We start from the raw sequence: 24,025 nt of genomic DNA, 5'->3' as shown, positions 1-24,025 counted from the left end.
AAGCAGCAAAAGCCTTATTATTCTAAAATATGAATCCAGGCTGCTAAAAGGCACCAGGATCCTGGTACACCAGGACAAGACGTTTTTCCCCTCCACAGGGCATTTGGCAGGGGCTCTGCTATTTCCAACACCACAGCTGAGCTCCAGCAGGCTCGCTGTGGCTTATCCCTCACTCCTGTCCAGCATCAGTGATGCCAAACAGGAATGGGCAGCCAGCACTACTGGAGCAGGGCTCTGCTGCCAGCATCAGGGTAAGCCCACTAACCCTTTCCTTCCTGAGACACGAGTGGTGAAGGTGAGGAATAAAATTAAAATTCTCCTTCGTGCTTCAATTTAACATTTTATCTGCACTGGAAGCATCGGGGAAAACACATGGGAAATATGAAACAAGTAACTACCCCGCCTCAATAGCAGGAGAAGCCAGAAAAAACACTAGGGCATCTAGGGCAAGTTCTGAGAGGCTCATTTTAAAATGTTCCCTCCGCCAACACAGATAAGTATTTGAGAAAAAAAAAGTTACATGAAAATTCAGTTGACTCATGAAGAGCAAGCATGTTAAATATAGAAAATAAATTAAATAATTAAAGGGCAAAAGAAACTGGATTTTAGCCCTGCTTTGCGCACAATTTTCATTTCAGCCTTAGACAGAGAGCTACCAAGCTGCTTTTAACCATCAAAGTGGGTGAAGTAAGTGGCAAAGTGAGCTTTTGCCATGCTCCCAGGCCACATTTTCCCCTGTGGGAAAGCACAGAGCACTGCAATTAGTATAGGGAGCTCCCTCAGCCACTGCCCTGTGCCCCTAGGGCACAGCACAGCTTCACCCAGTGCTCCCCATCCCTTCTCCATGTCTCGATGGGGTAGCTAAAGTGTGGAGACAGTGACTGCTTTGCCCATTGAGGCCCAGAAATTCTCAATGGGATGTAAACCCACTGGGAATGTGCTATAAGCTGTTAGCCCAGCTGCTGGGATCTCCCACAGTGATGGGTATATGTGGCAGCTCTTTGAATACAGTCCAATTCAAGCTCAAAAAAAAAAAATCTTTAAAAAAATCCAGCTCCAACTAGTCTCAGAAGCCTTGGGACAGGATGAAACTTAGGCTACAGATGTCACAGCCAAATCCTGTTATTGCCAGGAGCCCAGCCCTGCAATTCAAAGGTGCCCTGGCACAAACTCACTCCAAATGCGGCTCCCAGACTCTGCTGCACTCAGAAATTACACATGGCAAAAAGGGCAAGCTCAAAGCATCTGCACCACTTTTGGGAGCTCAGCACTGAGCTGGCTTACCCAGTTTTACCAGTTCCCAGGCAGAGCAGCAGAACTCCTCACTCAGCCCAGCGGCAAAGCCCGAGGCTGCTAAGGGATAAAAGAGCCATGTGCTCTTCAAACCCAAGAAACTATTCCCCGACAGTGAGGCAGGAAAACACTCACTGCAAGGCTGTGCTGGCAGGTGCCTGCCATGGACAGGGAAAAAGCAGGGATTTTGGGCACCAATGTCCACCTCAACAGCTTTCTACTTTCACAGCCTGCAAGATACAGTGGACAAAGGATGTGAGCAGCATCATAACAGCCAGGGAGAGGATAAGCTCAGAGTCAGGCTCTTTTATTAACATTCCTCTCTTTTCTTCTGACCCTCAAAAAGGTCCTTTTCTCTTCCTGAATTGACATCCTCAGAGTCTCCACTGCAACAAGAGTGACAACGCAGAGGTGACCTGGTCAGCCCACAGAGGTAAAACACGAGAAACAACTTGAAAACACATTTTTGTGTCTTTTTTTTAGTGTGTGTGATCAGGTGGCTTGAAACCAGCAGAATCAACTCCCTAAATAACATGTGGCATCTGATACTACACCGCTGATCTTGGCAACAACCCCTTCTCTCTCAGCTACAGAAAACCTATATATAGGAAAACATACATATCTATATATATACATATATATGACTTTCATATTACTTTGCCTTTCCTAAACAGTCCAGTAAGGCATCGCATATTTGCTCTTCCCAAGCAGGAGATTGGCATGACCATGGCTAAGCAATGTCCCCCACTTGCTGTGCCACACTGAAAGTGTCAGCCTGTTGCCTTTCCTGCCTCACTTCAACGTGTGTGGCTCAGTTTTGGTTTTAATTGCAAAGTCCCCACATTCTGCAAACCAAATGCAGCTGGAATTGAAATTGAAAACTAAAACCACCCATCAATGAAAATCAAAGCACTGCACTGCCAAAATTGAGTGGGATGCACAAAGCAGGGAGCTTAAACAGGGAGGGGAAAAATGGAAATTACATTAATAGCATGTTTTCATTTGTAATAATGTGAGAGCCTGGTAATGACACTGGAAGGTAAGCTACCCTCAGCCCAAGGAGATGTAGCTGTTTATGAAACCATCTGGGCTGTCAGCAGCTCAAACACCATGAGAAGGAAAAGTGTAAAATGGGCAGGTAGAGCCAGGCTGTCAGCAGCCCTCTGGGCAGGGAGAGGATGCTCTGTCCTCTATCTGGCATAGGGGGAAGAGAAAAAAAACCCAGAAATTGTCTGCATCATGGGGAAGAGCAGCAGTCTATGGTTTATGGGTTTGGTTGGGGTTTTTCTCATTGTACGTAACTTGTTTATTTAGGAAGAGGTTTATAAATCATTGTTTCTCAAAAGCTGACACAGAGAAACGACTCCAGGAGAGTATTTCTTTGCTTTTAAGGAAGCATTGCACAAAAATGATCAGATCTATGTAATGGGCTGTTGAAACAGTGTAATGCCAGCCTCTTACATTATCATGGCTCCTAATGATTTTACTAACCAAAGAGCTGGAAGGAGATCGACTTGGCATTCCTGGCCCCTGCCATTACATGCTGATCAGACATGAGAAGTATAGCTGAGCAGCAACAGGTAGGATGATATTTCATGCCCACCTCTATATCTTGACATTGTCTGGTTTGAAATAGAGTCCTCATGCCACTTACTGGCAGTGAAACTAATAGGATTCTGTAAAGATCAATCCATAAATGCACAGACGTTAAAATGAATGGTTTCCTTTCTGTTCCATTTACGGGAGGGCTCTTTTATGGATATCTATATGCTGGCATAAAAATTGCAGGAACAACTTTCTAAGTCTTCATTAAATTCATGGGGACTTTCATAGAGAAGATTGCTTCAAAAGAAACTGCTATTTCCCACAGCAGTTCATTATTACCCACAAACCCAAAAGAGCTACACTTGCTCGTGAGAGCTGCCCCAGCCACACCATATTCTTGATGGGCACACAGGAACCACAGCAGGAAAACCAAAGTCAAGGTTAAGATGGGACAGCGAGCCTCGTGCCCAACACAGGTGCTACTGAACTGAAATGATGGGTTACTCTTCACTCATATCCTAAATGCTGCCTAACACTGCCTTGCCCTGCCAGCACAGGGACTGCTGTCACTGGAAGGCTTCCAGAGTAGAGAAAAAAAATCATTAACAAAAACCGCGTGCTTCTGGGCAGGCCAAGGTGAATGCTTCTTGATAGCACATTTAATGAAAGCAAATAATAAAAAAAAAAAAAAGTGTGTTTCTTCCTCGCCCTACCCACTGTGTCAGTGATGAGGGTGTGTTTGGGGGCTGGGGTTTTTTGCAGGAAGCTCAAAAACTGCTTGACCTGTTTCCTGCATCTGAAAACAACAGTTTATCTGAGCAGTCTGCAAACTGAGAGATTATTCAGATTTCTGCCTCCACAGCAATATTTCTTCCAAGACCACTTTCCTGAAAACCTCACAATAATTTCTGCCCCAGAAGTGAGGTGGGGATGCTGGGCAAACCCCTGCATTGCTCACTGAACCAATTCTGCATCCCCTTCTCACCTCCCAGAGGTGCAGGCTCTAGGGTTAGCCTTAAGTCCTACTCTGTGGCCCCCAGCTCTGCTGCTGCAGGCAGAGATGCTGCCACAGGGCTTCCCCTGGCATCTGCTCTACTGACTCTGTACCATTCAGATGAAATAATTCTGACATCTCCAAGGGCTGAAAATAGAGGATAAGAGCCAGGTCAGGCATGCACAGTCCACAAAACCACATCTTCAGTCCCTCCTGATCCTCAGGGAACATAAGCTTCCCAGCTAATGGAGGAGGAGATGGTGACCCCATGGATCGTACTGCTGGCCAGTAACACTGCCACCTCTTGGTTAGTACACTGGAATCACCTCTGGAAAAAGCCAAAAGGCAGAAAGCCACTGGCACATCACCAGATCCTCTACCAGGAAAAATATCCCACAGGGCTTACAACTATCTCGAACATAAATTGGGATAAAAGGAAAAATGTACATCCAAGTCCTTTGTATTTCCGCAACAATCCATCTTGTCTCTGTCAGCTTAACATCTGCAGAAAGGTGTAGCTCTGCTGTAGGAAAAATAGCACTTAAGTGCTCCTGGTCATGACAGATCCCAAGGCATACAGCAGAAGTTCACCACATCCCCCTGGCCAACAGCCAGGCTCACAGAATTGGATTTCATCTTACCCTCTTTCACCTCCTCCTTCAGCCACGGAGGCTTTTTTCATCTTCCTTCCTCTTTCTTCTTCTCTCCATTTCACTTCCAAGGGCGTGGGACTATAGCAGCACTATTTTTTCTCCATACTCAACCTCAGAAAATGAATCATTCCCAAACCATCCAACCAGACACCTTGCCTCCAACACCTGGCAGGAAGATGCAAGCCTCTCCAAACTGGCAGCTACACGCAACTCCCCCAGGAGTGATGCTCTTCCCCAATTTTTTTGCCAGCAAGACACCCTCCTGACTCACAAGACTTTATTTTTTTTCCCCATCTCTTTTTCCTCCTCTTACAAAAGCTGTGGCTGAGGTGTTGAATGCAGGTGTCAAATCCTCCTTGATGCTGCCAGCCATCAAGTGCTTGATACCACAGCAGCCTGGCAGCAGTAAGGCCCACAAGTGAAATTCCCCTCTCTCCCTGCAGATAACCTTCCAGCATCCACCTTAATTTCTTCCAACTCAGGACCCATCCCAGTGAGATGCCCAAAACTCAGCAGCATACTCAAGGCAGGGGCACACTCCTGAACTACCGAGTGGTGTTACAACGTCAGCAGCATTAATAACTTTTCACCTTCCCTTCCAATTCCTGCTTTTCCCCCCATCAAGAATTCTCCAATGATTTTAGCTGAATGTAGCTAATTTTTAGTTAATTTGGCTAAGATTTTGCTAAAGTTAGCTAAGCAGCTAATTTTACAGAGCATCTCCCATTAAATCTTCCCATGCCTTGAAGTCCCTGTCTATAAAAAGAGACTCATTATCACCGATTTGTCTCTAAATGACAGAGACTTTAAATCACTGCCATACAACATCTGGTTTGCAGCCCATAGGGAGCCACCAGGCTTAGTTCAGCTGGATAACTACCCACCAGTAGACATGCCACTGACTCAGCTCCAAACTTCCTTCTACCACCCCCAAGCATGGGCCAGGGCTGAAGGACACCATATGGGCAGCTCAGGGACTGAGAAACAGCTGAAATCAGTGGAAGGCTTAAACCTTGGAGGCTCTCAGCCTTTCACCAGCAGGAAAGTGCTTTAAAATTCTAAAAAAAAGGAAACCCTGCTAAGGCAGGCAGCAAACAGGGAGGCTGCAACCTGAAGAGCTGCATAGACATTTGAACAATAGTATCTCTGCTCAAACCTTCCCCACATCTGTAGGCAGCAAGACTATAAATTGGCCTATGATTTAGCTCCATTTGGTGACCTCTGCTCAGTCCTACACCTCGGCCCACGCAGCGGATACCAGCTTCCATCCTTATCTCCACTACCCATTAGCTGCTGTCAGCAAGTAGGAAGGGAAGGCGGGTGCCAGCACAGCTCTGCACACAGGGGAACCGTCCCTCCCACTGCAGCACCTTATGCCATCTTTAGGACCACGCTGCTGTGGTGAGGGGCTGTAACAGGGTGTGTTCAAAAGATTGAAAACCAAGACACTGCTGAAAGCTCAACAATAAACCCAATATTTATTATAGAAGTGGCCAAGTAAAAGGGAACCCAAGAGACAAGAAAGGAGTGAACTAAGCCCTCAGTGAAACCCCCACTGAGGTTGTGTAAAACACACGCAGGTGTGTTTTACAACGTTGTCTTACCGACCCCAGAATAACTAGAATTCCCCATAGCAGAAGCTGCATCCTCGGAGGGTCAGCAGGCTCACAAAGATAGCGGGTGTCCCCACAAAGGCAACGTTGTCCTTCATGTGAAGCCTGAGAGTCCCAAGCACGAGCCACCTGTATTTTTTATCTAATTAGCCAGTGACGTCTCCCTGGGCCAGTGTGGCAGCACCACCCAGCCAGAGGCCTTCAGTCCCTCACCCCCCGGTTATGTCAGCGTACCCTTTCAGTGCACGCATGAGAACTTTGGGATTCCCCTCTCACATGCGCTGTTTCACTCAAGGGGTCTTATCTGTTTGGGTCTGGGGACTTGACTTCATCTTCTCCTCTTCAGTGTCTCCTTCAAATGCCCTCTACAGACAATGAGCCAACCACAGAACACCAATTAAAACAGTTCATACAAGAAACTCTCTCTCTCCAAGGACAAGGCTCCTGTTTATCAGTGAACTTGGCAGGAAAAGAACAAAACTTTCAAAGGTGGCTGGGCCAAACATAGACCAAAAAATATCAACATTCCCTGACACAGGGGCCTTGGTCAAGGTAGGTATTTCAGCTCATAGGCCATCCACTGTTCAGTACACTATATTCTTCCCAATTTTTCCTTTTGTTTCCCCTCTTTTTTTTCCTCTACTCCCCCCTGGTTCACATCACACTCATCATTTATATCCACAGCACCAGCAAGTTGATTTACTGCCTCGATCAATGCAGCTCCAGCATGATCAACATGCTCAGCAAGCTCAACACACAAGAGGGACCAAGCCGTGGGAACCTGGCAGGATAAGAGGGAGGGACAGGGAAAAAAATCATCCCACAAATCAAAAGCACCAATGGCGCAACTATCTGCACTCATTCTCAGTGCTGCAAGTCTGCAAGGACAGGGCAGTGCCAGAGTAGATGGACAGATGTCCTGCCGGGCACCCCTCGAAGATAGGAGATTGGAGGCTGAGTGCTCTGGGAGCAGAGGAGACTTGGGCAAGAATGTTTTTTCCTTCCTAACCAGGCAGCAGAGAAACCCGCACTCCATCAGGATCAACTCAGAGCACTTCTCCTAAGCACCTAGTTTGCTCTCCCACTCCTAATGAACAGCGTGACAAGCTCAAAAATCAATGGAGGCTCGGCAGACCTTGAGCACAGCCTCCTGCCGGCGCCCAGCCAGGCGTCCCCGCCACGCTGCTCTCTCTAACTGAAACCGACGGGAGCGATTAACCAACAGGTTCGTTAATGGCCACCCCGTCAGGACTCTCCTCAGCGAGACCTCGTGAGAGCAAGCCATGGAAACAAGCCATTTGTGGAGGTGCCAGCCTCCTCCCCAGCAATACCTGCACAGGAAAGAGGGGCTGCTGAAGCCACTGAGGTGCCGCTGGGAACTGGCCTCAGAAAAGTCCCCAGCATTTCCCTGCAGACAAGGATTCTTGGCTCAGCATCTCTCTCTCAGACACCCACAAGGGTTTCAAAGCCCCTGGTCCCAAGAGCTGAATACAAGCCTTTGTGGTCAGATGGACACTGCACATTTTTGGGCCAAATTGGAAGTGTGAGGACACTTCCAAGACAAGCCACCTGTTTGTGATACCTGTAGTCAAGCACAGAAGCACACAAGAAAGTGAGAACACAGCCTTCTGGGAGAGAGGGATGGGGAGCAGTCCAACAAGCGAAACAGGGTGCCAAGAATCTGCTTTTGGCTCTTTTCCCTAAAATACCTGGCAGGCTGAAGACCCTCTCAGGCGCCTGAGGCTGCATACAAGGGACAAGGCTTTGCTGGGGAAACAGCTGTATCCCAGCACCAGATAAGGAAACCACGGAGCTGAGAACAGTACAGGCATGGTGGGGAATGAACAATCCCCAAACCCAACACCAACTGGGAGCAGCTCCCCTGAGCAACCAGAAGAGATTAGGCTGCAACGGGGCTCTCTCATGATAAGCAGCTGCTGGCTTCAGCTCCAAAAGCTGCCCCATACCATCATCAGCGCACCCCCTGCCATCCCCCCATCTGCTGCCCCACCAAGTGTATGTACACACACATATATATATATTACTCAGTTTGCCGCTTTTCCCATCAATTCCTGAAAAGAGGACAAGGAGAAGCAGCGTGCACAGCAGTGCTGCATCACGCATGTGCTGCCCTGAGCCCTCCAGCTCCTTTCCCTCGCAGTGCCCATGCCCTGTTCTCTTAACCTCTCTGCAAGAGGCTCATTTCCCGTCTCATTTCATGGCTCCAAACTGTTCCTCTGTGCTTTGTTTGTTTAAAGAATGTTGTTAAGATACAGCAAAAAAAAAAAAAAAAAAGAAAAGAAGTGGGCAAACAGGAGGGATTTAACTCTGCCTTTGCATCTCCTGGCTGGAGGGGCTTCACAGGCTCCTCATTGCGGCATTGGTGATTTAATCATCGATGCAATGCTACTGCAAACAACAGCAGACAGCAGAGCCGGCAGGAGTAATGCTCTCTCCAACAGCGTGAATATTAAGGGCATTTAACAGCCCTTGTAATCACACTGTGGCTCCTTGCAAGAACACAGCCAGGCAGCACGAGGGAAGGCACTGAACCATGCTGCTGGGTTATCAAACTCCACCGTGCTCCTTACAGCACTGAAATCAGCCCTGCGTACAGGAAAGTGAGCGCTGGCTTCCCTGTAGTTTCTCTCAAAACCAAATCCCATGTGGCAAAAGCCCTTAAGCACGTGCTGGGATGAACTGGGTGGCTTGAAAGCCTCCTTCAGTGAAAGGCAGCCTCTTGTGGAATTTGGGTCTCTGTAACACAGAGCAAACATTAAGAGCTTGAGCAAATCGATCTGCTGTACCTGTTTGATGCACTGGGAAAGGATTACAGGGGGAGGAAAAGAAATCCTGAGCATGGCATGGGTTTAGCTGTGCCTCAGGACTAGAGATATATCGTACTTTTCAGGTCAAGCATTAGTTTGTTCTCAAAGAAGATGTCTCCAGCTTTTACACTTTGAAAGTTTTAACTCTTTTATTGGATTAATATAATTCTGAGAAGTTCCCTGTGATTTTGACACAGAAACAGCCAGTTATCTACTGCATCCTACCATGATGAAACACCTGTGAAACACAGCCAGTCCTTGCCTACAGACTTGAAACACAGTTTCTGGAAATAAGGAAAAAAAGTGGGAACTAATCTGCTTTATCTTTCAGATACAGCAATAGCTGCTGGTTCTACATGAAAATGGGAAGAACATCTTGAGACCCAAGCCTGCATTCAGAGAAATGTTGGCTAGCCTAAAGCCACATACACAGCTGGTGCCAATGCCCAAACTGATGTCAATACCAGGAGATCTGCATCAAAAATTAGCTGATCCCAGTTAGTATTTACACAGGGAAACTCAAAACTGTTTGGCTGTTTCAGCTGGACTAACACCCGCATTGCCAAGAGCTCCCAATCCCTGAGTTATCTTAGTGCAGCCTGTGCTCCAGAGGGAAGGGAATTAGCTACCTAGCCTTTCATTCACACCTTTAATTAGTCAGCTTATATTGATATAAAATTAATTGAAGCAGAATAAGCTTTTATCCTAAATACAGGTGCCCACATGCAGGAATCACAGAGATTAAAAGGTGCAAATTACACTTTATTTAATTAGTTAAAATCCCCATGCTGGACCTGCCTCTGCTGCTGCGCCTATGGCGAGTATTTTTACACCAACTCTGCCCCAGTGCTGCGACTGCCATCTCAGCACCACGCTCTGGTTAAACAGAAAATGTGCAAGGGTTTGGCTGCACAGCAGAGATGTTCTTCACTGCTGGGCAGCGTTTCATTTACAGGGTCAGGATTTGGCAGTGGGAGCCAATCTCCCAAGGATGCAATAACGCACCAAGAGCAAAGAAAGCCCGTTTTACAGAACACTGCCTGTGCCTGCTGGGGAAGGTTGACCGCCCTTCACCTCCCAGCTGCTGGTGCCCTCAAGTGCCAATGTGTTTTCCTCCTGTTTCCCGCACACAAGCAGAGCTTCTGCCCACAAAGGCCAAATTGGAACTGACTTTCCTTTGCTGACATTGCCTTCAGAGGGGAAGGTGTCTTCTCATTCCTGAGTCCTGCCATGCCTCAGGTGACGAACAACATCTGAATGACCTTCCCTGGCATTCAAATGCCTGCTCGAGCTCACTCTCACCTCACAAGGATTGCGTTTGTATTTTATGTTTCCTTTTGGAAACGTTGTGCTTCCTCAGTGTACAGGTATATCCAGGAGGTCCCTGCTGCGAAGACACATCCATACCCATGCACAGTAAAAAAGGCCCTGTAACCAGGTATCATAACACTTTTCTCATAATGTGATTCCCTCTTTTGCCACTTGCAAGTCTAATTTTAAATTTCCGATTACTTCACCTGGTGACCTCTGTTTTGAGACGCTATTCCTTCTCCAAGATGTGGAGCTGGGACTTCAGATTGGGCAGATGACCATCTCTCTAATAAGCTCAGATAGTTCACTTTCCCCTTGAGAATGCCACCAAACCAGGCAAAGTGAGAAGCCTTTGCAAAGCCTAACTCTGCACAAATGTCTGACGCTTCCTAAGATCGCAGCAGCTGAAGTCTCAGCAGATTTCAGGCTCTTTGCCTTCAGGCTTGATCTTCTCACCTGACCAAACCCTTCACACATCACTTCTGCAAGGGGGACATACATCCTTATTTATTCAGAGCTCTGTGAATACAATTACTACTGCTTTTGAAGCCCTTAGTTGCATGAGCACAGCAGAACAGTCTGCATAGAAGTATGCAACATTGTGCTTCATCTGTGGGCTCTGGTGTCTGCAGGGAGCAGAAAGGAAATAAGTCACTCGAAAAGAGAGCAGAGGCCACCCAGTGTGCTGGGTGGGTACTCTCGTACATCATTGCAACAGGGAGGGTTCCATCTTCAGCCATTTCCAATGGTTAAATTAAAATGGTGATGGGTACAACAGCGTGCTCCACTTTAAAACCTCAGTGCTGGTGTTCCAGAACAATATTTTTTGTGGGAAGTTAATTATGTGGTAAAAAATGTCAAAACTTAAGAAAAAAAAAAAGGGAAATTGATATTCTTGATATTTTTGCTTCCCAAAACTGCAACTTCACAGCAGTGAAGCACCACTAACAGCTTCCCCAGATGCCTGCCATCCCTCTGCTGCAGCAAGCATTCCACAGAATCATAGAATCAACCAGGTTGGAAAACACCTCCAAGATCATCAAGTCCAACCCTTGATCCAACACCATCGGTCCATCCATCTGTCCCAACTCTCCCTCACTCCATGTCATGGCAGTGGGGCAGGGAGACCTGGTGCTGGCTGGCCCAGCAAATACTTTTTGTCTCCTCCACCCCAAAATCAGCTCCCCTCATGCCACAGCCAGCAGGCAGAGCTGCCAGCGCACCGCTGTGCTGAGGGCCCATCCCCAAGGGCTGCACGGTGGTTGCTCTTTTTTCTCTGAAGATACCCAAAGCAGAGATCTTCCTTCAGGATGGGAAGGCAGGACAGGAGGGCTCTTCACAAAGCATTTCACAGTACCACCAGGAGCAAACCATATGCAGCCTACACGCCGTGAGAGGTTTAATGCTGAGCGTTATATGGATATTCATCCATTTGGATCCCAGTCACAGCAGCAGATGGCTGGTTAACGCATGTTTGAGTCTGTCTCTCTCCAGATTACACTGCATTATGGCGCCAGGAAAATGCAACGGGCATTATAAACGCCACAACTCTTCCCTGCTCCTTCTCCATCCAGCTCCGCTCTTGTCAAAGGCAGGACCATGCTACGTAACAGCTTCCCTCCCAGCTTGGCTCCCACACCAGCTCCAGCAGCCTCCCTGTGTCTTCCTGCTGCCTGACCCGCTGGAAAACCACCTGCCTTCCCCAACAAGACCCTGAGTTTTGCATTTCGTCTGGGCAAGGTCAAAGTGCAAAGGGGCTGCCTACCAAACATCCCCGAAGGCAGATCCTAAAGGATATTATTCCACCCTGAAGGACCCTGAATCAACTCACTGGGTAAAGTAGATTACCTTGACCCAGATGAAGAAACCTGTTTAAAATAAAAATACTTTTTAAAATAAATAAAAAATATTAAAAATATTTTTTAAAAAATCAGCTTTTAATAAGAAGAACTGAGCCAACCATTGAAAATTAGTCTGCTGACACCTGTAACTCCTCCCTCCCATCTTACCTCCATCTCACCTAACAAAAAGGAACTAAAAATTCACTGCACAAGAAAGACGAGGTGTGCAGGAACTCCCCCAGCCCGGGGGGGCCGCAACCAAGGCCCGCGCCACTGAACATATTCATGTCTTATTTGCGCGCCGTGTGTCTCCATAATGGGTTATGAGGTGTGTTTGTAACCGGCGGATGCTGACAGTGGTCCTTCAGGAGGAAATGGTCTGTGTCTAAATGCAGGCAAAGCTATTTGGAAAGCCAGGACAAAGCAGCCTTGCTTTCCCGGCTTGGGCCAAATTACATCCTTTGGACTTATTCCTTCAGTGGCTTCAAAAGAAAAAGAATCATCCGTCTCAATTTTCTTGGCTCTGTGAATAATGTTTGGAGAATAGAAGGTGATTTCATAGCTCGTTTGTTTTTGCACTGCATGAACCCTGCTCTCCTCGCATCACTTTCCAATCAGGTTTATTACTGGCGTTTCCAGTAGAAAACCAAAGAGGGAAAGCTACTAGTCATACTTGAGATGGAGGGGAAAAATAAAATTTAAAAAAAAAAAAAAAGAAGAAGAATATCTCTTTCCCTTGTCTTTCAGCTTGATCTGAAAATGAACCTGTTTTCCTTCTGAATCAATTCTCTTTTGGCACTGCACTTCCCGCAGTACTTTCTGAGACGAGATGCAATCATTAGCTCACTTGCTACTCCAAATAATATAACAAAGCTTGAGCTTGAGATGCTTTGCAGTAAATCATAACTAATTTCTGCCTATGTGTGGTAAGGCAGGGTTTGGCAGGGGACACAAGCCCCACCAATGCATCTGCACACCTGCTGGGGACAGACCCCCCTCCAGCATGTAATCTCCCCCCATGGAGGAGTGGCACTGGCACCTTGTCCCTTCCCAAACAAACGACCACCACACCTCTCACTCCCTCGGGGATGCAGTAAGGGTTAACTACAGCTCATAAGGGGCTTTCAAACAGTGGGACTGAAGGCAAACTATTAGTATTACTAATGTTGCCTCCATAAACAAAGGGGTGAACTCCTGCTGAACCTGTCACCACTGATCATTTTCTGAAGGCACGTGTTAACAATGAAAAATCATCATCCTCCTCCTACCAGCACCCCTCTGCCGCTGGCACCGAGAGCCCCAGCCCTCCCCCAGGACACCCAGTGTCCATTCCACACTAGAAGGCTTCCCAGGTACCCTATAGACTTATCCAGCCTGACCTAGGGCTGCCCTTCCCACCAGAGCAGTAGCTATACAGGGAAAACCTTTATCTAGGCACCCCCCCCTTTCCTGGCTCCTTTGGAAATGCATGTGAAGAGTGGAGCAATACTGATTTAGAGGAGCAGAAGACAGGGCTCAAGATCTCCTCCTTGCCTCACTCTTCCCATAAAGCTGACCCCTGCTGAGATTTTGGAAACAAAAAGGCAAAAGGGGGTGGGAAAATCAATTTAATTGCAGCTTAGTAAGCAACTGCACTAAGTGTCGCTGGCAAAATCTGAACATCTCATTGTGAGAGAAAGGGGGAGAAATGACTTTTTCATTGCATGGGAAAGTGGATTGAGAGCAAACTCCCCCCCATCATCTGCTCCTCACCCTTTCCTTCTTCAAGCAGGAGGAAACCAGCAAGAAACACAGAGCTAATGCCAGCAATCTCCCGCTCGTGCTACTCCAATTAATAATCAATCCACTGCACCCTTTGTCATTAGGCTACACGTAATTACTCCTCCATGAAAACATCTTCCTTAAACAGATCCTACTTCTGCTTTCTCCACAGATACATTTCCCGTACTTGGTTTTACTGCACCAAATTCTGGGCTGCCCTCACAGATGAGACTTTCCCAGACGAGGTGCGTTGCTTTTGCATTTCCACAACTTCTCCCAAGCTCGCTTTTCCCACTGGCAAGGAGACTAGAGCAGAGACAAAAATGCCCAGAGGTGCCAAAGCAGCTTCCCATGAGCTGTGTGCACGGAGTGCACACATCCATGGACTCAAGAAAGACACTTGGTTCAAAATACCCCCATAATCAGCTTCCCAGGGATTTGTCAGCCTGGGACAATAATGCTGCACCTGCACTTATACAGGATTATAAATCGGTGTCAGTTGTAAGGCTGCCCCTCCCCACACTGCCCTTCCCGTGCCAGAGCTCACCCAGCTCACGCCTGCAGAACCACTGCAGGTCGGCAGAGCATGCCCCACGTGCTCTGCCCTGGTCTCTACGCCTACAACCAACCTTTCAGCTTCAGGAGGGACAGAAAAATTCTAGTCACAGCACCATAAATGTTCCTTAGACCTGACCTCCCCAGGCACATTTATATTCCCATTTATAGTTCTCACCCTGCAGCCACCCCATGTGCTGAGGCCCCTGCCCGTAGGGAGGCACAGGTCACACCGCAGAGCCAGGGACAAGGGATGTCTCAGCAGAGCAAGAAGCCAACCCAGACAAGGCAGGCCCTGGGCCATGAGCCCATCAAAATAAATCAGGATGATGTTTTCTTATCAAGGAAAGGAAGAGCGAGGAGAAAACAGACAGTTTTTTTGAGTAAATAATCCACCTCTGTGCGTATCTGAGGTGGTGCAAGGATAAATAGGAAAACACATCTTCCCTGATAGTCAACATGTTTCTCAACAGTGGAGATGCTTCACAACATACGTGCTGTGTCCATGAAGCCTCGACATCCAGACACAGCTGATTTTGGACACCTCCTTGCTCAAAAAACAGAAGTTGCTTTTGTCAAGCTTACCCCCAAAGGTCACCAAGGGCTCTGGGCCATGAGCCAGAGCTGAGTCCTCCTAGAAACCCAGGGGAAGGGCTTGAGCCCTTCCCTGTTAGCTACAACCAGAAGACACCACACAATGTCACGCCAGCTGCTGAGGGATGCTGCAGCCCAGAGTGATTCCAGGTGCAGGGTGCTCCACAGGGACCTTGACAGAAAAAACAGATTACAAGACACTCTGGAGCCCAGCTCAGCCTGGGAGCATCACCACCTCCAACACCCCTTTAGACTGAAGCAGCAGGACTTTTTCAATTCTTTTTATCCTTCTCAAGCACAATAAGAAGTATTTTTCTTCTTCTGGTGCTCAACACCTCTTGTCAACAAAACACATACCACCTGCACAGAAATTTATTTATATTCTTACCAACAAAGAAGCAGAATCCTTGCACCCTCTCCCTCCTTCTCTGATACTTTTTTTAAAAGCACCAACCTAGGACAGGCACCTGTATATCCCAATGCTCACTGTTTTGCAAAGCAAACAAGCCTTGTTCAATCAATATTTATGCCCCCATCAGTCACAGCTACAACACGGAGCTCTGCCAGAATGTAACAGGGGCAAAATTCATTCACTGCAATTACCAGTGAAAAATTAAGAGGGTTTTCACTGACTGGTTATTGTTTCACAGGTCTCTCAGAGAGCGCCCTGATGCACAGTGGGCAGGTCAATTAAACACGATGCACAAGGCACGCTGCTCACCCTTTGTCCACAGCTGCTTTAGTCGCCGAGGTGACTGGGTGCTGACTTTGGCAAGATTATCTCCCCCCATTCCTGCTCCACAAGGGCACAGGTATTGCAAGGAGGTGCTGGAAACCTCTCTCCCAGTCCCACCAGAAGGAAACCAAATGCTTGAGAAACAGCACCATTGATGCACCAGTCCTGTCCCGTTTGGTCCCACAGATGAGGACAGCTTGGGTATGGTTTTCTCTTTTATCCATCACTAAATACATAAGCAGGAGAGAGGAACTCGATTCCACCCCACCTCCTGCATTGCCAAAGCTCTGCACATTCTAGAAAGCCTGAGTTTGCTCTTAGAGATTTCAGGGTGGGAATTCAGCAGCAAAGCATGACAGAAGTTTTCCCTTCTCTCACATCCTGGACCTATCCATGCCCCCAGCCAAGTCTCAAGTCCCAGTCAACACAAGCTTCCTGGGTATTAAGCACTGCTTTTTTGTTGTTGTTGTTCCCTACAGCTTTGCCACTTCAATCCCTTAATTGTCAGGATCTGAATTTTTGCAGGATACACAGTTATTTTAATCTGTTAAGTGGCTCTGCTGCTATAAAACTGACAGGAATTTAATATCTGGAGACTATCAACTGAGCTCCAGGTGCTGAGGCTTTCTAGATGGCGATGATGCAGAAGGAAATGCAAGGCTGGTGCAAGACACACAAGCACAAAGCTGGCAAGGGTCCCTCTGCATCGAGGTCTGACCCTGCAGGGTGCTGAGCACCCCAGACCACTTGGAGTAGGCAGCAAGGGTGCTGAGCCTCTCATCATCTCCCAGGAGCTGCACTTGAGCACAATCAGAAAAGGAGTTGCTACACTGCAAACACTAACACAAGCCAAGTATAACAGGTCACTTTTTTTAATAAAGGAAACTTTTCCTCCGTAGCTTTTCTCTTGCAATCAAGCCTGTGACAGACTCACTTTCCCTCCAGAGGCTGTCAGCTGTGCTTTAGCCATCCATCAGAGGGAGCAAACCAGCATGCAGGAGGGAATGAAGAAAAATAAAAACCCAAACCCAACAGAAACTATCTTCCTGGCCCTCCCACACATGCTGGTGGCCCTGAGCAAGGGAGCCCAGTTCCCTGCCAACCCCTGCCTACTGCAGGGCTCTGCTATACAGCCAACATTCACTGTGGTCTGATACAGATTCACCAGGTGGAGAAGATGAGATGACCAAGAGGTTGTCACCCACCTACTCCTCTCCTGCTCCCTTATTAGCATCCCCCCAAGGCCACACAGCCACAGCCTGGCACAGGAGCAGCACACTAGCAAAACATCGCTGCAGAGCCAGCTACATGTACTACTCACAATTAATTTGGGATTTTGCTTGTAATTAATCCCTCGTATCAGTTCCCTTCATTATTCCTTAATGTAATTACGTTATTAGCCTATATGTTCCCTTGGCCCCCTGCTCACCTCCCCCCCCCTCCCCACCCAAAGCAGAACAGTGGGATTTATCGGGGGGGGGCAGGGGACATGCCAGGCAGTAGCACCGGGCCATGAGCCCCTATTACCAGAGCAATGCCAAGCCACATCACCTCCTCCCTGTGTTACTTCAGAGGGGTCACTGGCTACCTGATTGTCCAAGAGGGTTGAATGATTCCAATTCCTCTGGAGTCAGTAAGACCCACAAGGATACAAAGTTCAATTAGCCTCTCTGGGTCCTGGTTTATCCATCCGGAAAACTGCTGGGACAAGGAGACAGGCTGGAACTAATTAAAGCTTGAAAACTATTTCGAAATCCTCCACCAAAGGCAGGAAAGGCAGGAGGCATCCACAAGTCCCAGCTGATCCATGACCCCAACCAGCCCCATGTCCTTACACTCTCATCCATCAGACTGGGCTTCCCTGTAGGCTGAGCCCATGGCTGCTAACCAGGCACCCAGCTGGTTAGCTGGGTAATGCTCCCTTGGCAGAGGCAGGCACACTCCAATGGCTCCTCTTCCCAGCCAAGTCACAGGACTCTTCCCAGCCAATCAAAGGCCAGGGAAAGGGCAAGAGTTACAGCACTAATAGTGCTTGATCTTCCCTTTGGAAAAGGAAAAAAAAACAATAATCCCCAAACCTCAAGGGACAGCAGTAAAAACAGCACCAGAGGGACTGGGGAAGTCATCCCAGGAACAATTTCATGGTCCTAAACACTGCAAGTGATTTTCTTCCATACCCTACCAGTCCTGCAAGGTTACTACACTCCTCACACACGAGGGAGTCCCACACCCTAAAATCCAGCCTCAACCTGTTTCCACCGCCCTGGCACATACCACCAGCAGCTGCAGGCAGCAGGAACAAGGAGGGAAGGGAAGCGACAGGGACTGAGGGGAGCAAGGGCTGGCAAAAAGGGGGGCCCTCTAAGTCTGCCTGCCGCCCGGGCAGCAGTGAGAGATCCACAGAGATGGATTAAAGGAGAAACAGAAAAAAACCAAACCAAAACAAAACAACTGGGGAGGTGAAACCAAATGAATTACAACAGAGGGCTGTGCCTACCTCTTCAGGCACAAGCAGCTTGGGAAAGCTCTCAAAGTGGTGTTAGACCCACCCCAAATGCCTGCCTCCACTGTGACCACAAAATGACAAGTCAGCAGGTGCAGGAAGGACTCAAAAACTGCATCAGACCCCTCACACCAAGGTCCTGGTCCTTGGAGACTCTGCCCACCCCAACACTGAGTTCTCCAGCTATAAGAAAAGCATCGCAAGCCATCCTTCGGGAAGCTGAAGCCTGGATCTTGCAGAGTATTTGGGATAAATGAAGGGGGGGAAAAGAACCAAAAATAACAGTGATGGATGGGCACCCGCACAGCCAAGGGCAGCAGCTCTGCTGCTGGCCCTTGGCAAGCCACCAACATGCCACAGCCAGCCGGGAGCTTGGGAACTCCAGCCTTCCAGCACTGGATGTGTGCTGTGAGCCCTGCCAGGAGACAAGCATGGGCAGGAGGCAGCATGACCAGTTAGAGCCTAACTAAGAAGGGTCTAAAGGTTAAACCTACATGAGGCATGATACATGGTGTGCATATGTTCACAGACATACAGCTCAACTGAGGGAGAAGGCAGAAGCAGGGAGGTGGGGGAGGGGGTGGGAAACACGTTGGAAAATGCTGCCAGGAAAGTTTATGTGGATTTGCTCTGTGGCCGTGTTACAATGTTTGCACTGCTGTTAGGAACTTCCACCTCCTCTTGTACCTCTAGGAATTTGGGAGGACAACTCTTAACTGCTCAAGTTTTCATCTGTGGCAGCCAGTCCCACCAGCCAGGGCAATGGGACACACCACCAGGCTCCTCTCTGGACTGCAGCATCCCTGTCTCTTGTACCCAAGTCAGCTCTGCAGCCTTTCAAAGGTGTTAACTGAAGTGACACCACATCCCCATGCCCATAAGCAACTTACAAGTCATACTGCTCAAAAGCAGTTTCCAAAGCCAAAAAACGCAATGAATTAAAAAACAAAAAAGAATCTGCACTCTATGGATCTCAAGGGGATGCAACTGTTTTGATGGAATTTTGGAAGAAATGAAGGAGAGGCAATTTAAGCAGTCAAATTGCTGGAGTTATGGCAACTTGGCAGCTGCAGCTTCAAAACTCAGGGCCTGATCCTGTCTGATGGGAGAAGTTCACCTACTGTAGCAGCCAAGACTGGCCCATAAGAGCATAAGCAACCTGCACCCTGAGGTGGGGGGAGCTTTGAATGGGAGTAGAGAGTCAAACAGGCTGCAAAAATGGCAGTAATTCAGCTGCAGCTGGTACTAATCAAGAAGCAAGGTTCATTTCAAGGAGAATATAGGAGCCCCCCATCACACAGGGAAGGTCTTCTTTCGCAATTTTTAAGAATGCAGTTCTGTCAGAAACCTATTGTTGCCAAAGCCTAGTTATGGTTAAGAAAGCATTTGTCCTCTAGCTCTGCTTTCAGTGACTTATTGCCTTTCCCCCGCTTAAATAAATAAATAAATGTATATATTATTATTTTATTTTTGGGGCCTGAAATTGCATAGATTCATTCCCCTCTGCTAGGATTGAAAGATTTCCGAAAGCCTGAAAAAAACCCTCTTCAATCATTTTTATTTAAAAAACATGGAAAACCAATAATTCCTCAAGATGAAAAAATCAAAGTAAGCTTTATGAGTTCTGACTTTTTTTTTCCCAATCAGGTCGTTAATTCAGTTGCAGAGGTGACAGACACATATGAGACTCTACAAAGATGTGGCGAACACATATAGCTGTCACAAGTCACGGGCCAAACGATGTTGGGTGTCACTGGTGCAAAAAAGGAGGCTGAGGGCTTGCACTCTGCCACAGTAACCCTAATCTCAGAGTATTTTCAGGATCTGGGCTCTAACCGAGATTAACTAATTCAAGATTTACACAATACAACTAAGAGCAGCATTTAATCCTTGTCCTTTGGAAAGTTAACCCTCGGCTAACCCTCAGCAGCTCTCAGCCGTTGGGAGAGGACACAGGACCTCGAGAGGGATCTCGTTCAGCCGAAGCTGCTGGCAGGTCCCCTGCTTTTCGCAGCGTATGGGCAGCGAAACTCCTCTGATGCACTCACTGTGTCGAGTGAGATGCTCTTCGCATCTCTCCCGTGCTGTCACTCCTGTGCACTCCAGGGACTCGAGATATGACATAGAAAGGCGCGAGTGCAAACGCACGCTCCTTCCACCCAGGCTGGGACTCACAGGGCATCCTGCCCGTGCTTAGTTCTTCCATCACAACCAGCCACGGAAAGCCGCAGCGGTTTATCCGGACTCGGCCAGCCCGTGTACCCCAACCACGGACCACCTGAGTGCTCGCCGTCTGCTCCCCTCTCGTTCCAGCCCGGGCACAGGATCGCACCCTTCTCCTTTGGGGCAGAGCTCGGAAACACGGTGTGACCCACGGGGGAAAGGAGTCGCCGGTTCCCCACCCGTGACACAAACCACGCGTTTCGTTTCCTTGGGGCGCACCGGTGTTCCCGCTCCCCAGGGTCCGGAGCGAGGGATGCTCGAAGTTGGCAGCGGGGCAGAGGGTCGGCGCGGCCGGGGGAGCCCCGACAGCCCCCGAAGGAGCAGGGCGAGAGGGAGGCTGTGGCTGCCACTGTCCGAGACCGTGGGCAGTGGGGGGGGCCACGACCGGGCGGGTATGGAAAGGGCCAGACCGCGCCTCCCCCCATCCCACGCAGGCACAGAGCCGGCACCAAACTTTAAGGGGAACGCGATCGGGGGGGTCCCGAAAACCGCTGGGAACTTCTTCCCCGGGCAGCGGCGGCATCGCGCCCGAGTCCCGCCCGACCAGCCCCAGCCCCGCCGCCCCTTCCTTTCTTACCTCCGGCGTGTGTCCCTCGGGCTCCGCCGCCTCCAACTTCCTCCGCGCCTCGAAGAAGAAGAGGAGGAGGGCGGCGAGCCAGAGCACCCCCATCAGAGACAGCGCCAGCCGCCGCGTCGGCCGCCTCATCCTCGGGAGGAGGGAAAAGTCCGGCCCGGGGACAGGCAGGAGGCACGGGGGAGCCGCGGGCACCTCCCGGGGCAGCGGGAGCGGGGCTAGTCGGGGAGGAGGGTCTCGCCCGCCCGCCTCGGAGCCGGCGATGCGAGTCCCGGGCTGTGCATGCTCTGCAGGGGAGGGGAGGGGAGGGGAGGAGGAACAGGAGGAGGAGGAGGCGCCGGGAGGAGGGGGGCTGGAGCGGGGAAAGGTGCGGCGGGCAGACCGTCGGGCTGGTCCCCCGAGGGAACCGCGGAGCAGACGCTGCCCTGTCCGTTCCCTGTCCGGGAGGCAGCTCCCGGGGACGGAGACGTGGAGCCGGAGGGGAAAGGTGTATGGAGGCGGGGGGAATGTGTGTGTGTAATCGGGGACGCCCATCTCTCTCCCACAGACCGTGAGTGGGTCTGGGCCACTTCCACGCGAAAGGATGCTCGGGTCTGGGCTGCGCCGCTGCGAAGTTGGCCCGGGTCGGTCCCCGTCCCGGTCGTCGCCCGGCTCCGGGGCGAGGGGAGGCCACCGTTCAACAACACACAGAGGAGGCTCAGACATGATGGGAAGATTAATTTAACCAATTGAAACAGCAGGGGGAATTCAGGTAGGTGGAATTTAATTACTGGATTTGGAAGAGACGATGTGAGTCTCCGGAGCTGTCAAGAACACTTAAAAAATAAAATCATAATCATCAGCTGTTGGTATGCCAGCAGCAGCTTGGTGCCATGCCGTGGTCTCCTTCAGGAATGGTCCTCAGCTGTCATCCCTGTCCCATGGGGTGTTCCTTGCTGGCTCCATATACTGCCCCAGCACAGCAGGCCTGTCTGCACAGGGTAGCCAAAGTGGGAATTAGAGACCTCGCTAAGGGGAAAAAAAAACCCACCACAGAGTAGGACCCCAGAAACGAGCTGCCTCATGCAGCTATCCCTGCTCACCTGCCTGACACTGCTCCTCAGATCTTACCACTGACAAGTACTGCACAAGCTGAGCAAACCCTTGCAGAAGACATTAGAGAATAAATTAAGTATTGGAGCAGATGTGAGCCATTCATGTTAGTACAAAAACTATAGAACAAACCCTATAAAAACAGGAAACCTTGCATAAAGTAACATATGGAATGAAATGGAGATAAGATGTCAAATGCTGGAAAGTCCGATGCACATGTTGTAAACAACCTCTCCTATGCATTTCCCACACACTCCTCCTGGTTTTATTATTTCCTGCAGTTGTTTTCTGTCACTTGCTAATTTATCATTTGTGATCTTCATCCTCTGTCCTCCTCTGATTTATTTCCAGGGCTCCGTAAGCCCTTCTCCTCTAACATAATCCATGCCTCTCAGGCCCAACATTCACAGAAAGATGCCCAGATAAAAATTTCATTAGCATCCACAAGAAGGGACATTTCTCTTTCTTTGTTTTAAAGCTGTGTGACTTTGAAACACCTTTACCAGAACAAGGAAATCCAGGTCTAGCAGGCAGGCTTAGGCTGAACTTTGTTTTATGACACTGGCAGTAGCACAGCCTGGCAGGAGCAGAATTAACCAGGTGGGAAGAGAGCAGAAAACCCTCGTGCCCTGCTGAGCCAGCAGCTTGATGCTACATGGGAAGCCCACCCCAGCCTGAAAATGCAACCTGTTCCCATTGTTCACTTGTTGTGCTGATCAATGTTCCTCAGCCCCACATTCAGGGCAGCTGGACCATCACACTCTGCCACCATGAGACATCTCTGCTCAGCCTAGTTAGGACCTACAGAGTCTGCTCTCTTCCCCAAACTGTTGCCTCACACTTTTTCCTGACAGCTAAGGTGGAACACCTGAGCAGCTTTCAGCAGCTTTAGTACATCAGTGGTGGTTTTCATGTGGTTTGTAGTTGTCTTCTTTACCTTCTGCCCATCCCAGCTGTTGGTCAGACTGGTTGTTGCCTCTCACGTACCTCCTTTGGCTCAGGAATGGCTTTCTAACCAAAAAGATCATCTTGCCCCAAGTAGAAAATAGGTGCTGGTGTTCTCCTGGCCTGGGACAAAGCGACCTTGGTTGCTGTTACTCAGGGTTCCCCCAAAACATTTGCAGAGGGTGCTGAGCTTTTCCTAGCAAACCTCCCTCTGTGCCAGGAGAGCTTTTCCAGATAAAAGCACTCAGAGGGTGTTATCGCTGGTGGATAAAAAACCTTGTCTTTTTTGTAGGTCAGGCTTTCAGTGGAAGTTATGGAAAAACATAGGGGGGAAGTATAGAAAATATCAGGGAAATACATTACAAATTAGATTACAGGTAAGGTAATAAATAGGACATACCTGACAAAAATGCAATCAGATAATGGTTTCTTATTACCTTGAGAAACAACTCCCTCTGCTGAGGGAAAGCTTCACTGGCAGGGTTTGGTGCCATGATGGATAACCTGCTGTGCCCAGCAAAGAACGGTAGGAGGCCTGACGCTTCCCTGCTGGCACTGCTGCCGCTCCAGCGAGGAGGGGGATACTGAGCAAATCCCCACTCGTGCAGCTGTCCCGCCATGAGGCAAGAGATTCGAGGAGTTCTAGTAATGCACACTGTCTCCAAGGAAGTATATTGCTCCTGACTGTGTGCCTGTGTTCTGGGACAGATGATATATCATGCAGATGATGGTAACGGCTATTTAAGCAAGAATAAGGCAAGAATACAAATCTGGAGGTTCAGAGTTATTTGAAGTCATAGACTTTCAGAGACTCATATAAAAATCCTACTGTAATTCCATTAAAAACATAGCAATAAAAAAATCTTCTGTTGTATTATTGACCCATATATTTCCCATTTTTCTAATTTTTCATCTGCCAATCTCAGATGCTTCACAAGTGAGGTCCATAACATATTATCTGTTT

General features: G+C 48.8%; 1 protein-coding gene across 1 annotated transcript in view; it reads right to left on the bottom strand.

The window, feature by feature from the left end:
- The window catches only part of GALNT14 (polypeptide N-acetylgalactosaminyltransferase 14), a 100,904-nt gene extending 79,726 nt beyond the window's left edge, over positions 1 to 21,178 (bottom strand). Inside the window, exon 1 of the mRNA XM_050316153.1 lies at positions 21,028 to 21,178. Coding sequence (XP_050172110.1) covers positions 21,028 to 21,156 — 129 coding nt within the window. The 5' untranslated portion in view covers positions 21,157 to 21,178. The remainder of the gene's footprint in view (positions 1 to 21,027) is intronic.
- Positions 21,179 to 24,025: the final 2,847 nt, after the last annotated feature.

Source organism: Myiozetetes cayanensis, unplaced genomic scaffold (genome assembly GCF_022539395.1).
Source record: "Myiozetetes cayanensis isolate MyiCay16 unplaced genomic scaffold, myiCay2020 scf2-11, whole genome shotgun sequence".
In the NCBI taxonomy this organism is placed as follows: Eukaryota; Metazoa; Chordata; class Aves; order Passeriformes; family Tyrannidae; genus Myiozetetes; species Myiozetetes cayanensis.
The sequence above is the reverse complement of the archived record's forward strand: the minus strand, read 5'-3'. Positions and strand labels throughout refer to the sequence as shown.